Source organism: Pinus tabuliformis, chromosome 2_1 (assembly GCF_031772625.1).
Source record: "Pinus tabuliformis cultivar Carrire ecotype Pingquan chromosome 2_1, CPIR1, whole genome shotgun sequence".
Taxonomy (NCBI): Eukaryota; Viridiplantae; Streptophyta; class Pinopsida; order Pinales; family Pinaceae; genus Pinus; species Pinus tabuliformis.
In genome coordinates, this window is record NC_142299.1 from 100,565,799 (window position 1) to 100,579,727 (window position 13,929).

At 39.3% G+C, this 13,929-nt stretch overlaps 1 protein-coding gene across 5 annotated transcripts in view; it reads right to left on the minus strand.

Moving 5' to 3' along the window:
* Positions 1-1,177: 1,177 nt before the first annotated feature.
* The window catches only part of LOC149198983 (splicing factor U2af small subunit B-like), a 38,677-nt gene continuing 25,925 nt past the window's right edge, over positions 1,178-13,929 (minus strand). For 2 of the 5 annotated variants that reach the window (XM_089402241.1, XM_089402239.1), the window contains exons 5-7: positions 2,966-3,092; positions 2,348-2,850; positions 1,178-1,575 (exon numbers count right to left, since the gene is read on the minus strand). In XM_089402241.1, the coding sequence (XP_089258367.1) occupies positions 2,373-2,850; positions 2,966-3,092 (605 nt within the window). In that variant the 3' untranslated portion in view covers positions 1,178-1,575; positions 2,348-2,372. Of the gene's footprint in view, positions 1,643-2,201; positions 2,237-2,347; positions 2,851-2,965; positions 3,093-13,929 lie in introns of all 5 variants that reach the window. The other 3 variants (XR_016253750.1, XR_016253749.1, XM_089402240.1) reach the window with 3 other exon arrangements.

The window sequence follows — 13,929 nt, forward strand, 5'->3', positions numbered from 1 at the left end:
GTTCTAATGCAAAATCCCATAGCCATAGCTCAAGAATAAAGTACCTTTGCAACCCATAAAATGGTTTAGAAAAACCCGCCCATGACTACTTTTTCTCCCACGTACATGTTTCCCTCCACCAGACAACTACACTATGATCTACTTCACAAGGTGCCGCAATCGAAGGCACATTATTCAAATCTATTCCGCTTCACATTCGTCGAACATAATTTTGACCTCCATATGAACCTGCTTTTGCAAAACATGAACATGTCTATCACCCGTGATGTAATTAAACTCTCTTTTTCCCCTAACAGCAATCTTGTTTAACCATTTCTTTTTTATTTCCCTCCACCACTATTTACTAATTTGAAAATCCATTATTTTCCGTTTTGTTTATGAAGGAATGTCCCATTTGTTGGACAACCCTAAGCCATCAACCCAACATGGAGAGTTGAATTATTTTATCCTGACAACATCATCTAAAACAAATGGTTCTCAAAGCATTTTGTAAAATCATACATGAACCAAGTGAGACATGTCAGTGCAAGTTCCTTTTATGATTAAAAAAAAACAAGCTAAGCTAACTGCAAATGTAGTATAATACCGTGTCCTACCAAAAGAATGACCAGAAACACTAGCATTTATGAAGTCGCAGGCAATATTAACAGTCAACTGTTCCAAAGAGATTCCTAATAGCATAATACCGTATCCTACAAACAGAATGAACAGAAGCCCCAACATTAATGAAGTAAGCAATATTAACGGATCCAAAGAAATTCCCAATAGATCTCTCTTTGCCAGAGTCACTGAAGCACCTGCCAGTGTTCTCAATGCCCTAAATTGTGACCTTTTAAGGTATATAGAAGACTTGCGCTATTAATCTCCTTAACGCAAGCCGTCTCATTTCTAATTTTGAGCATTCAACAAGAAAGTCAATAAAGGCATAACAATTGAAACTGGAATCTTATCATATTCAAAGAGTCATAGAAACCACCACCATCTACCATTCCTAAAAATAACAAGAAATGCATGGTATTGCAAATAATCAATCACAGAAATTGTATGCTGTACAAAACATCAATTCTAGCTAAGAAATATATTCCACCACAGAATATGAGAGGTCTGTATAAAACTAAATCCTGAAGAATTCAGGTATATAACTTCCAAACAAAGAGAATCCAACCACTGCATACTGTTAGATCCGTTACCATTCAATTCTGTATCAAAATAAATCCTGAAGAATACAGGTACTTAAATTCCAAATATAGAGAATCCAGCCACTGAATACTGTTAGATCTGTTACCATCAAATCTAGAACCATTTTAAACCATGTACCTGCAAAACACCTTTTATAAAGAACCACGGTTCAAAATCCACAGTGCCCGCACAAATAATATAGCTCTAATTTTTTAGGCAAAAGACCTGTGCCTGCACAAGATGAACCTGAAACAGAGTCATGTAGACATCCTTTCTCCCTGCATAATGGAGACCATTGCAGTCTCCATAATTTTCTTCCTGCACAAACAGCTTTAGCATCTCCAGAAATTTCGAAAACTCCATACACCAGTAACATTGAAGCAGCAGCACATGCACCTGTACACAAATCTCATATAAGCTGCATACAAGTGAACTGCATCCTGAAAAGCAGGGATACCTGAACCTGCAAAAACTCGTGCAAGACTGTAAGCTCACAGTTTGCAGACAAGCAACCTGAACTAAAAAACTATCTTGCAAGAAACGTATAGATATTATGTATACTGCACATTAACTTAAGAAAACAGAGTGCCTTGAATGCAGCCATAACACAAAAGACCCTTTACATTACACAAGGTGGATGATGTCAGTCAGCCTCAACAGAATCTCAACTGAACGAAAACACACCGCGTAATACAAGCATTAACTAAACTATCTTCACTACCATATGACCCAAAAACAATAATAATGCAAGAACACATTCGTGAACAACAAACACAATGCATAATGCACACATTAACTAACTTGTTCTTGTTATTCAATTTTTCTTCCGCATATAGCCATTTATTTTTCATGTTTTCTGGACTGTTTTCTCTGTTAAATGTTCATGATTGTTGGTGGTTTGGACCCGCTATATATGGACTTGAGAGAACACATTCATGGACAATAAACACAATGCATAATGTACAGATCAACTGACACGTTCTCACTACTGTAGACCCTAGACAAAAACGGAAAGATTTTACTTTTGAGAGAAGACATTCGTGAACCTGCGTGCCACCTGCACAATGTAAAATGATTTGTAAGCTAGGTTTACATGACAGGTGTGAAATGCGACCTATGCACCTAACAAGGTACAGTAGGGGATTTCAGAAGAAAGAGTGGAACAAACCAAAAATGCAGTGATCATCCATAAGCTAAAAGCCGTCGTCAGGTTGATCCGAATACACCCCTCCATTTTGGATGGACTGGTTCGCAGTGGAAGATGCTGCAGCTTGTTCTCTTTCTTTATTCCACTGTTCAATTTTAGCTCTCCTCTCAGCACTACCTTCTCTCACAAAATTTCTGCTCCTCCTAGGGCTGTGGCTCCTGCTCCTGCTCCGACCTCGTCTGTAACCTGGACTGCGGCTCCGTGGCCTTCGTCCATGTCTATCATCATGATAACTAGGATAACCCCTCCCATTTCTCCTGCCAAAACCACGACCACCTTGGGAACGGTTATCATAGCCACGACCACCATAGGGACGGTCATCATAACCACGGCCACCACGAGGACGATCATCATAACCACGGTGTCTTTCTACAGACAGTCGAGGGCTAGGACTTCGACTCTGGCTTCTACTGTAACCATGGCCATATTGTCTATACCTTCCAAATAATTGCCGCCTCAGCTCTCTGCACAGAAACAACGTCAGAAATAGAAACTACTACTATAAAAGAGCCCTTCAGCCAACAAAGCCCACATATCAAAGGATCTATAAAATCATAGAGATATATCTGATAAGCTTGCCTGCTGATCTTCTTGAGGTGCATAAAGTTACAGTAGCCACCACGGTTGCAAGTATTCTCTTCATATTGCCTACATGTCGCTTCGCGGAAGTCAGTAACAGGAGAGAAATCCACTATGATTGCTCGCTCTGTCAAAAGAAATGGGAAGCTTTCGGTTAACAAATGCAGAGCTGATTGCACCCAAAAATTATTAATCAATGCAGTTCAGCTTAAATCAAAAGATTTAATTTAAAGTTTAAACAATTAAGCCAAGATCTACAAATGCCAAAAGTGAATCCTTGAGGCTAGATGTCTGAAGAAAGAATGAATTAACTGCAAAGTTGGCGAAAGTTTCATTACATGAATAAAGGCTGGAGCAACCCTGTTAGAGGAACTGACAAACTAAAGAATCAGGCCTAGTCAAGTCAGATTCTGAATTTAAGACTGAAAACCTAACAAACTAGTCAAATGCCTTGTTTGCCATGTTTGCAATAAGAGAGCCAATAAGTAATTGTACTAAGCATAGAACGTACCATTGTTCACTAAAATTAATAGTTATTGACCAAAGAAACCAAATTTTCAATTAGGATGTTGCAAAGTTATGATGTGTTGAATGCCTCGGTTAGTATATGCAAAATGCCCAAAGAATATTCACCATGTATTTAATGTTCAACGTGTAATACTGTTATCAGCACAGATCTCCTCTTAATGAAGTGAAATCAATTTGAGAGCATCAAGACATGAATATGTAAACTCATTTATTGAGGGTTAAGTTAAGACTCATGCCCATTGCCCAGTGAAGGCATTTAGGGCCTCTTTTCCTTTCTCAACCATCTCTTTAAATTTTACCCTTTAAATTTTTTGTTTGTAAACAACCTAGGGTTTGTACTTTCAAATCATAGAGATAGGTTTGCTTCTCCAAGCTTCATTGAGCTAACCTTCCTATAATTTTTCAGCAAGCTTCTGTTGATGTTTGTAGCAACTGAAGGTCTTTTGCATAGAGCTTAAGTGTCTAGCATGCAAGAGAGAGTCTTCCTTAGGTGCTTGTTCAAGAGGAGCCAGTATTATGATTATTTTCCTAAGTTTTAACTTAGAAAAAGCACATTAATTAATTTGTTGATTAATGTTGGTTATTGAGATAAAGTTTCTAAGGATAGATAATCTAATTATTTACACAACCTAGACCTAATCTCCACCATTGATCTACGTGAAATTATAAAGAGAACCTAAGGAACAGCACAAAAACACATTATTTTTGAGGAAGTTGTTTTCTCATGAGAGGCTCGAGTGACTAAGGAGAAAAAGGAAAAGTGTGCACCAGATTTTTGGAAGAAGAATTTATGTGAGGGCCGAGAATCTTGAAGACAACCAAGACTTGGAAGAGAAAAAGAAGGTGAAAAACCTGAACAGGCTCAGACTACAAGAGAGGCCAAGATTTCCAGCAAGGGGGCCAAAATTTGGAGGCCGAGTTTTGTTTAACAGGCTGAGAATTCCAGTGCACAGGCTGTATGGATGGGAGGGCTTAGTCGTTGTAGGTACAGGCCAAGACCTATCAGGGCCAATTCATCAGGGGCTTATTTCTTCCTTGGCCGAAAATCTTCAAGCCATTTCTAGTTTCTAATATTGTTGTATTTACTGTGTAATTTCTCTGTGGGTCTAGACCCCAAAATTTTCTAGATTTAATAGGAAGTGAAGGAAGATTTATTGGGCAGAATTTATGTTGTCTTCTGGTGATTTCCTATTTAATTTTTGGATGCATATTTTATATCTAGAGTTGAGAACACCAGTGTATATATGCACAGTTTCAGAATTGATTTGAGCATAAATTAATTTCTGGGTAAAAATAATTGTGAAGAAAATAAATCAGATCTGATGTTAAAAGTTCAACGCGGTATGAGAGCTCTAGAAACTTTGTGGGGGAGATCATACAGCTCAACTGTTTTACAGTGGCAAACTTATTTTACCAGAAGTGATATTTGATTTGGGGTTTGCAAAAATGGCCGCAACAGATTTGAGATATGGCCGGCTGGAGGGGGCATCCAACTAGAGTCCTTGGAAGGAGAGGATAGCATTAGTCCTAAGGTAAAGCAAGATCTGGGAATTTGCAAATAGCACTCCTATTGCTCCTGCTGCTACACAATTGGCTGCCTTTCAACTAAAAGATGTAAAGACTAGGAGAGTTATTCTTGATGAAGTGAAGGATAATGTCATCCCTAATATCTCAAGGACAAATATTAACAGGGAAATGTGAGAGGCTTTGACTAAACTTTATCAAAGAAAAATGCAAACAAAAAAATGGTGGTGTAGGCATCTTGGAGGAGAAAGGACTGTTGGAGGTCAGTTCTGTGAGCCTATGTTAAATCATTCTAAAAGCAACTAGATAACTGATAGTGGCAGTTTGATCAGCTGAAGACGCAAGCATTCTAAAGTTGCAGAAGTCTTCTGAGCAGCAGAAATGGTTGCAAAGGACCTGTCAAAGGTGTTCCACATACGTGGACCAAAAGGGCTGAGTTGAGTGCTCCTCCAGCAAGTCAAGTGTACTTTGTTCAGGGTAGATTGAGTATCATGACTCATAAGTCGTTGACATCAAAGCCATAGCTGTTCTTGTATCAGGGCTAATTGTAAGGGCCATGATCCCCAGTATGGGTTCCCTATGTTTGCTGTATTAAAGTTTGTAATATAACAAGTTTTGGGTTAAAATTGTCTTGTGTACTACATTGATTCGTTGTTGTACATTTTCCATTGTGTGAAGTGATTGTGTTGTGGCATTTTAGTATGTGTATGATTGCTATCTTAAACATAACCTGATTTTGAAGTGCCGCAGAAAAATAGACACAATGCCTGAGAGAGGGCCTGTTACATGTTATGAGCAAAACCATGATTCGTTGTTGTACATTTTCCATTGTGTGAAGTGATTGTGTTGTGGCATTTTAGTATGTGTATGATTGCTATCTTAAACATAACCTGATTTTGAAGTGCCGCAGAAAAATTGACACAATGCCTGAGAGAGGGCCTGTTACATGTTATGAGCAAAACCATGGCCAGTCGCTTTGATTTTTTTGCAGTGATACTCAGCCACATTAAATTCCCAACACCACATGCTGACCACCCAACCGCTAGCACTGACAAAACAAATGAAGAAATGGGATTGGGCATATGGGTAGAGGACTGCACCGATTCCCGCCCCCCCTCATGGATCAAGGTCAAGGAATTGAATGTTGAAAAATGTAACTAGTTTCGGTCTTCATAATTGTCATTTGACTCATGTAATGATGTAAATATTATTTGGAGAAAGAATATGATGTAAAGAATAAAAGAAAAATATTTTTGGAACATGGGTTTCATGCTCAAGTTATTGGTCATAAGCTCTCCTAGGGTTTAGCATGAGCCAAAGAGTCACTGTTATTGTGAAAGACCGGGCATTTGTATCATTAAAAGAAAAATTATTTTGTATATGGAAATGTCTAGAAGGCTCCTAAGAACTAAGTCTTCCAGCCTACATGAAGTTGGCCTTGTGAGGGATATTTAAACCCAAAGAAAGGCTATACAAAGAAAGGATTCGACCTCATTTAGAAGACAATGAAGCAATCACATATCTTGGTTTCGGTTGAAGTTAACAAGGAATGTGACTGTCCTAGGAAAGCAAGAGAAGGCTAGCGAAGGAATGGAGAAGCTCTTGAAGAAGTCGAAGGTCTGAATTTTCATGTTTCTCCCGACACGTGCGAGAAACCTAGGTTTTTTGGATGCACTTCAGATCTAAAAGTTGCAGGATAGGTTGCAGACTCCGCTTGCAAAATCAAATGGCTAGAAGAGCCTTGCTTTGAAAGAACATGGTCTCGCTACTCTTGGAAAATCAAATGGCTAGAAGAGGCTTGCTTTGAAGGAACATGGTCTCGCTACTCTTGAACGACCTTATCTTGCAATGTAGAAGAAAGATTTGGGTGTCTGACTTGGTTCTTGGTGGTAGCGTGGGTCTAGGGTTTGGTCTTGGAAGTCTACTTTGAAGTTGATTCTATAAAAAAAAAAGTTATCCATGGGTTTTCCCCTTGGAGGGGTTCTGCCCTAGCTTGGAGCCTATATCTTGTGTTCATTGTGTATGGTTGTGACCTTCCTATTTTGGCATTTATTTGATGATAAGAACATAAGCATAATAAACAAGAAGAAGAATATAAAACACAAGTAACTGTCATGAATGGAAAAGTGAATTAATATGTTGACCTAATCATTTTCCAACATTGAGGCCTCAAGAAGAAAGACAAGAGTCAATTGGGAAAGCAGAGAAGAGGGCATTGGCAAAAGAACGTGGGGCAACAACGAAGAACATTGGCCACAGGAGAGAATTCCCTGTGGGTTGAGCTTGGAACGCATGGCGCAGAGCTAGAGTTGTGACCAAGTCCTATACTCAAAAATTTGGGATGTTATCCCCTGTATTGTTGTTTTTAAGGATATTCTGGTGCTTGTTGTATAGTTGTTAAACCACTTGAACAAGGCAATCATTGTGGTGCTTGTTGTATAGTTGTTAAACCACTCAAACAGGGAATCTAAACCATTGTGGTGCTCACTGGATAGTTGTTATACCACCTAGATAATGGACTACAAACCCTTACGATGCTTGCTATGAAAAGATAGTCGTTAACCCACATGAACAAGGGATTCAATCTCCTAGACTAAGCAATAGCCCATCTGGACCTTGGGTGAAGCCTTGTGATTAAACGCAAAGAAGTGAGTCACTTTGGTGCTTAATGCAAGAGGGAAGTTATTAAACCAATAAGACAGTGGACTCCATCTCCTAGGTTTCTACCAAGTTTTGGTGTGAATTTCCCTGAGCAAGCATCCCCTAAAACTCTAGATCTAACTAGAGGGTGGTCAACTACAAGAAAGTTGCATTGTAATTGGCCTATGGTTGGGTAGAGACTGGAAGTCCCTCCTTTAGTTGCCAACCATTTAAAAACATACACAGATAAGTATAATTCCCCATACATATTGGGCTATGGACCGTGATATTCCTAGTTGTGTTTAAGATTAATGCAAGGTCATGTATGCTTATCTATGATTGTTTGGGACTCATTATTATGCTCAGGATTTATAAACTATCTCATATGTATGTGGTTTAAAGAATGCTTGCATTAGGAAGTCCCATGTTATGAATATGATCTACAGATGTTTGGTGTGTTATAAACTAAAAGAATACTAAGATTGTGTTGATGAATAAATGACTCAGGATCCATGTGATAAATCGTGGGTTTATGCATCGGCATTTAGTTACTATGGTTGAGAACTATGGTCGAAATGAATAACTGAAATGTGTGGATTATTGCCACATTCATGATTACAAGATATTTTGCATATTTATCCTAGAGTTTACTCAAGATTAGCCAATTATCTTATAAACCTTCAATTATATTGAATATTGGCACTAGATAGCCCAAAGGGATAGTTCAGTTGGTCGAGTCCCTGTTGCTAAGCACCTCACTTATCGGGTGGTCACGAGGTCAAATCTCCTCGACACCCTTGAGGTTAGGTTGATGGGTAGATCCCTTCGGGTTGATCTACCTAGATTTTCCCGTGGAGGTAGCAGCCACTTGGTGTCTGTTAACCACCCTTGAAAAAGAATATTGGCACTAGGTAATTCAATTTGAGTACCTAGGTTGTGTTGGTTTCAATGTTTTAAAACTCCGGCTCAGGTTCGAAACCGGCCAAGGGTCGAATCCGAATCCAACTCGATATCCATATGGAAAGAAGACCACATATGATCAAAGTAGGCTCATGAATATATCCATTATATCAAAATAGCACCCAATGCACTATCCAATACATACATAATATAGAGATCAGAACAAAAACACATAACCAGGGAGGCTCTAAATGGCCTCTACAATAAAAGTAAAACATCACTAGTCACTACTGGCTACTGCTAGAGAAGCCAACATCATCTGGCTCAGACTCTGAATCAAAGTTAGATAGGGAAACCCATGGCTCCTCCTCATCAAGATCTCCAACTGCAACTGTAGTAGTAGCACTAGCATGCACAATGAGGGGGTTGGGTGTTAGTTTTTGTAGCATTGGATGTGTTCTAGCCACGAAAATTTGTGGAGATGCTAGAATACATGTATTCTCCAAAATACAGACTGGAAATTCCACCTAGAGATAACTTAATTAAAATAATTGATCTTTTTTTAATGGTACCTAAGTCGACACTTAGGAAAACTAATTAATTAAAGGGCATTAATTAAGTCATTGTGAGAATCTTCTAGAAGAACACTTGGATCGATTTCTAGTTAATCTTAGCCATCAATTATGTTTTAATCTTGGTCGTTGAAGCCTCAATGAGAGATTATAGGAAGAAATTTGATGGGGGTTGGAGAACACACTTGAGATACAAGGAATTCGATTTGCTGGGAAATCAATCTCCACAGTAGCAGCAGTCAATCGCTGGAGGTGATTCAGTGAAGTCAAAGCAGTGAGAGAGGGGCAGGGATAGTAAGGTCAGAGTCAGCTTCTTTAGTCTGGTGAGTGCATAGCTGAGAGGCAATGAGTGCAGAACTGAGTAGGTTGCCGCAAAGACAGCACAAAGGCAACAAGGGGCAGCACATCTTGAGCCAAGGTCAATGTCAGATCACTGGTGGGAGTGAGATTTTTCTCACTAGATCTCTTGTCAATTATTTCATTGTATGGAACACTAGATTTGAGCTTCCATAGATTTATACTCACATTTCTTAATTCATACTAATAAAAGCCTCAGTTGTTGCACCAGTTTTCCCGCATTGGGTCTTTCCAGGGACATTGGTCCAAATATAATGGTGTTTTATTGTGTGTGTACATCTATTCTACCAGAGTTTTTATTTCTTCCGCAATATTGTATTTGTGAAGGCTGCAATGTATTAGTTTCAATATTTACCGTAGGATGCTGTAAATAATTTGTTCAAGTTATTTAACAAATAGAAGAAACTTAATCAATTGTTGTAGTAGGATTAGGGGTCACCAAATTTTCACATTGGGTAGCTTCTATAGGCTCGATCAGTTCGGTAACTGTTGATTTTAGGTAACAATGGTATGTTTTATGCTTTAGAGCAATTTTACTTCAATCTCTTTATTAGCCCAATATCCATATCCACATTAGCAATCACATCAACATGATAGTAAAATGCAAATAGAACCTAAACATAAACAGTGAAAGACAAGCCGAGACAAGAGGACACAAGTTGTGGCACCAGCCAGGAACAAACACCGATGTGGGGAAACCCTTGATCAATTCTTCTTATATTCTTCAATAATTCAGCAGAGGGAGAGAGAGAGAGAGAGAGTACAATGATTTAAAGTCTTGCCAAATAGTAGATCTGACATCAAAGCTCTTAACCATGAAGATGACTCAATGAAATTGCAATTATGGCACCATCCACTGGAGATTTATATACTGCAATTCTGAACACTGGTTAGAGCACAAAAACATAAATATGTCAGCCCTAAAACTGCTCCAACAATCACCTAGAGGACTGCGGCTTTCCTTCCACAAGACCCTCCTTCCTTCGCTGCTCTATATGGCACCCTGTTTCAGCTTGTTATGAACAGCAGTCCCAACAAAACTCCTCTACAGGCCTGCGGCCAAGACTGCACACAATGCACAGGTGTCCAGATTCTCCTCAAAACATTCGGCCTCCCTTTCTACTCAAATCGGACCCAAAACAGAGATAATGATCACCTTAAATCGTACCCAAATTTGCCTTTAGGCTTGCAGCCTGTAACAGAGATACACCTCACCAAATAGCACAGAAAATCATCCAACAAGCATTCCTCTGACTACGGCTCTATTCAACAAGAAATCTATGCCCAAAAACAAGAGGTACACTACCCAGACAGACCTCCTATCCTCCATACATGATGCCACAGACCTGCGGCTCTTTTCTCCCAAGAAAACTAAACCCTAAACAGAGATGAGTCTCATCATAATGATCACCTTAAATCGGACCCAAAACAACGATAATGATCACCTTAAATCGTACCCAGATTTGCCTTTAGGCTTGCGGCCTGTAACAAAGATACACCTCACCAAATAGCACAGAAAATCATCCAACAAGCATTCCTCTGACTGCGGCTCTATTCAACAGGAAATTTGTACCCAAAAACAAGAGGTACGCTGCCCAGACAGACCTCCTATCCTCCATGCATGATGCCACAGACCTGCAGCTCTTTTCTCCCAAGAAAACTGAACCCTAAACAGAGATGGGTCTCATCATAAACTCAACCCTTGCCACTTGCGTCCTGCCTCAGATGTCGTCCTATTTTAGAGGAGAGGATGAGCACTTGGATGTCACAAATGAGGGAGAAAGCGCCTCTATATATACCAATCGGTGGGGGTCAAGAGACGTGACTATTGGATTACGTGAGCCAAGATATAGAAGAGGTCGACCTTGATAATTTGACCATTATCAAAATAAATTCATAACTTCACTTGTACATGTCAAAATCATATGATATTTAGATCAATCCTACACCTCTCGGAGAGAGGAATGCAAGAAAAATACCAATTGTCATAAATAAGATGACCCATGTGGAGTTTGGCCCTAGTTGCCAATTTTAACAGTAAAAAACCAACCTTTGAACCGGTTTTTGTACCGAGCCGACCCAAGCAAGGGTTCTCCTCCGTCGGCTCCGCCGATTCCGAATTTGTTTGGCCAATTTTTAAAACACTAGTTAGTCTGGGTACAGTTCATGAATATTGTGAATTTTGTGTGTTGCGCTCTCCTCTTGGCAATATTAGCTCAGGATCAGGCCTATAAAACGTGTTTGTAAATATAGCTCACCCTAAGCCTATACAATGCATTTGTAACTATAGCTCCCCCTGAGCAGTTGAGCAACCCGGTGAGTCACGATCATTTAATTGGTCAAGGCATAGCATCTAGGAGTACAAGATTCAGACCCTTGGGCCTCAACTCACAAGAGACAGCGGGAGTGGTCACTTCCCCTTAGCCTGCAATAACATTTCACTTGGCAGTGGTCCCATCCGTCGACGAGCTAGGGTTTGATATGACTGTTGAGTAATATGCAGGGAAGATTTGCCACCACCAATATGTTTGGGACTGATCACCTCACAATCAAGCAAAAAAGATGGAAGAATAGTCGATCCGATGGAGGTTCCATCTCATGTAACCTAACTCACTGAATGACCAACCACCACCAACTTGTTCGCCATTTGCTCACTTGAAAAAGACCATCTGAAAGAAGCACTGATCAATCTACCTATGGTTCCTTATCGGGATCCTTGTTAAAGCATGCTAACGAGCAAACAACAATGACTTGTTTAGATAATCTTCGGCAAAATCACATAACCAATCTTTTGTCGACGCGTTTCGAACCAACCAGTGTGGTTCATCGTCAGGACAAGTTGAAGAACCAATCCGGCTCAGCTTGTTTAAATAGAGTGTGCAGAGACTCCAACGGCTAATTTTGACCTAAGGTCCTAGTCAAACCACTAATATTCTTGTTATATAATTAATTTAATAAATTATATCTAGTATAATAATTCATATTTATTAAATAATCTATATATATTATTATTCCAATATTATTTAAATACAAACAAATAGTATTAAATTACCATTTAGTTACATTAGGTAATTGTATATTTATTTAATAATAATTATTTAAATCAAATGGTCCCTTGGTAAACTAGATCTTCTCTGTTTGTTTTTTAATAGATGAATATGCGAATATATCATTTTTTTTTATTATTTAAATATAATGGCCCATTTGAAATCAATAAGTTATATATAATAATTAATATTAATTAAATAATTCCACCATTATTAAGAAACAAACCAATAGTATTTAGTAAATAACAATGACTTGGTTGATCTAACCATGGTTCTGATTCACGAAATCGTGTTGTTGAACCATCCCTCATTGTCGTGAACCTTTGCGCCTTTAACACCTTGCAAAGATAGCTGAATGAAGGAAGATGGTTGATCTGGCCGAGGTTCCAAGCATGGAAGCCTATCATTGAGCAACCACTCACCGCCATGAAGTCTAGTGCTTTGTTAACTCTACTAACCAAGTGTGCTAACAAAGATTGAGTCGATTCAACCTTAGTTCTGATTCATGGAACCATGACGTCAGGCTACTGCCCACCACCGAGTTCCTTTGCGCTTGGGCAAAATTTATAACAAGGGAGTCGACAAGGAGTTGGGCGATCAAGCCATGGTTCCCTCCATGGAACGCTATAGAAGAAGAGACCGCCCATCACCAAGTTTTGTAATTCATTACTAGTAGCAAGTGAGAACGGGATGGAGTGGTCGCTCCGACGTGATGTGGACCTGGCTCTCCGCTAAGTGACTATGGGCCCCACAGTGATGACATGTATGGTCACATGAACCTGGTAAAGGCCACGTGGATGCCATGTGGGTATTAGGATGACATGGCCTATTGGCCAAAATTTCTAACAAACGTAACTTTTGATCCGGGACTCAAATTGAGAGAAAATTCATATCGTCAAAAAGCTCTCGACGAGCTAAACACTATAGTGTATCAGAATTATATTCCGCAAACTTGCAAAAATGATTTTTTTGCTAACCCCATCTTTATAACAAACCTTGAAGATTGGGTCAAACAAGCGAGTAGCACCAGAAGCCTAGTCTTGGTTCTGTGAATGATTTTAATATTAAAATAATTTGAGGATTTCTTCAATCCCAATATAATAGTGTGTCTGGACATGTTATATGGTCTATGGCCTAGTGCTAAGGCACATAAGCAATAACTCATGGAAAGTTGGATTGAAGGGAGCTCCAAGACTTCAAAGAGCAATAAGCGTTGCAAAAGAAGTGCTAGCATATACATGCACCAGGTTTTGAAAAGGTGTGATTGAAGGGAGCGCCTATATGACAAAGCATCATAAAAGTGCAGCACTAGTGATGTAAGCACAAACACAGCTCTGAGGCTGTGGTAGCACCAGGGCTATAGTTTACTACAAAACATTTGGCTTTGTAAGTGCCA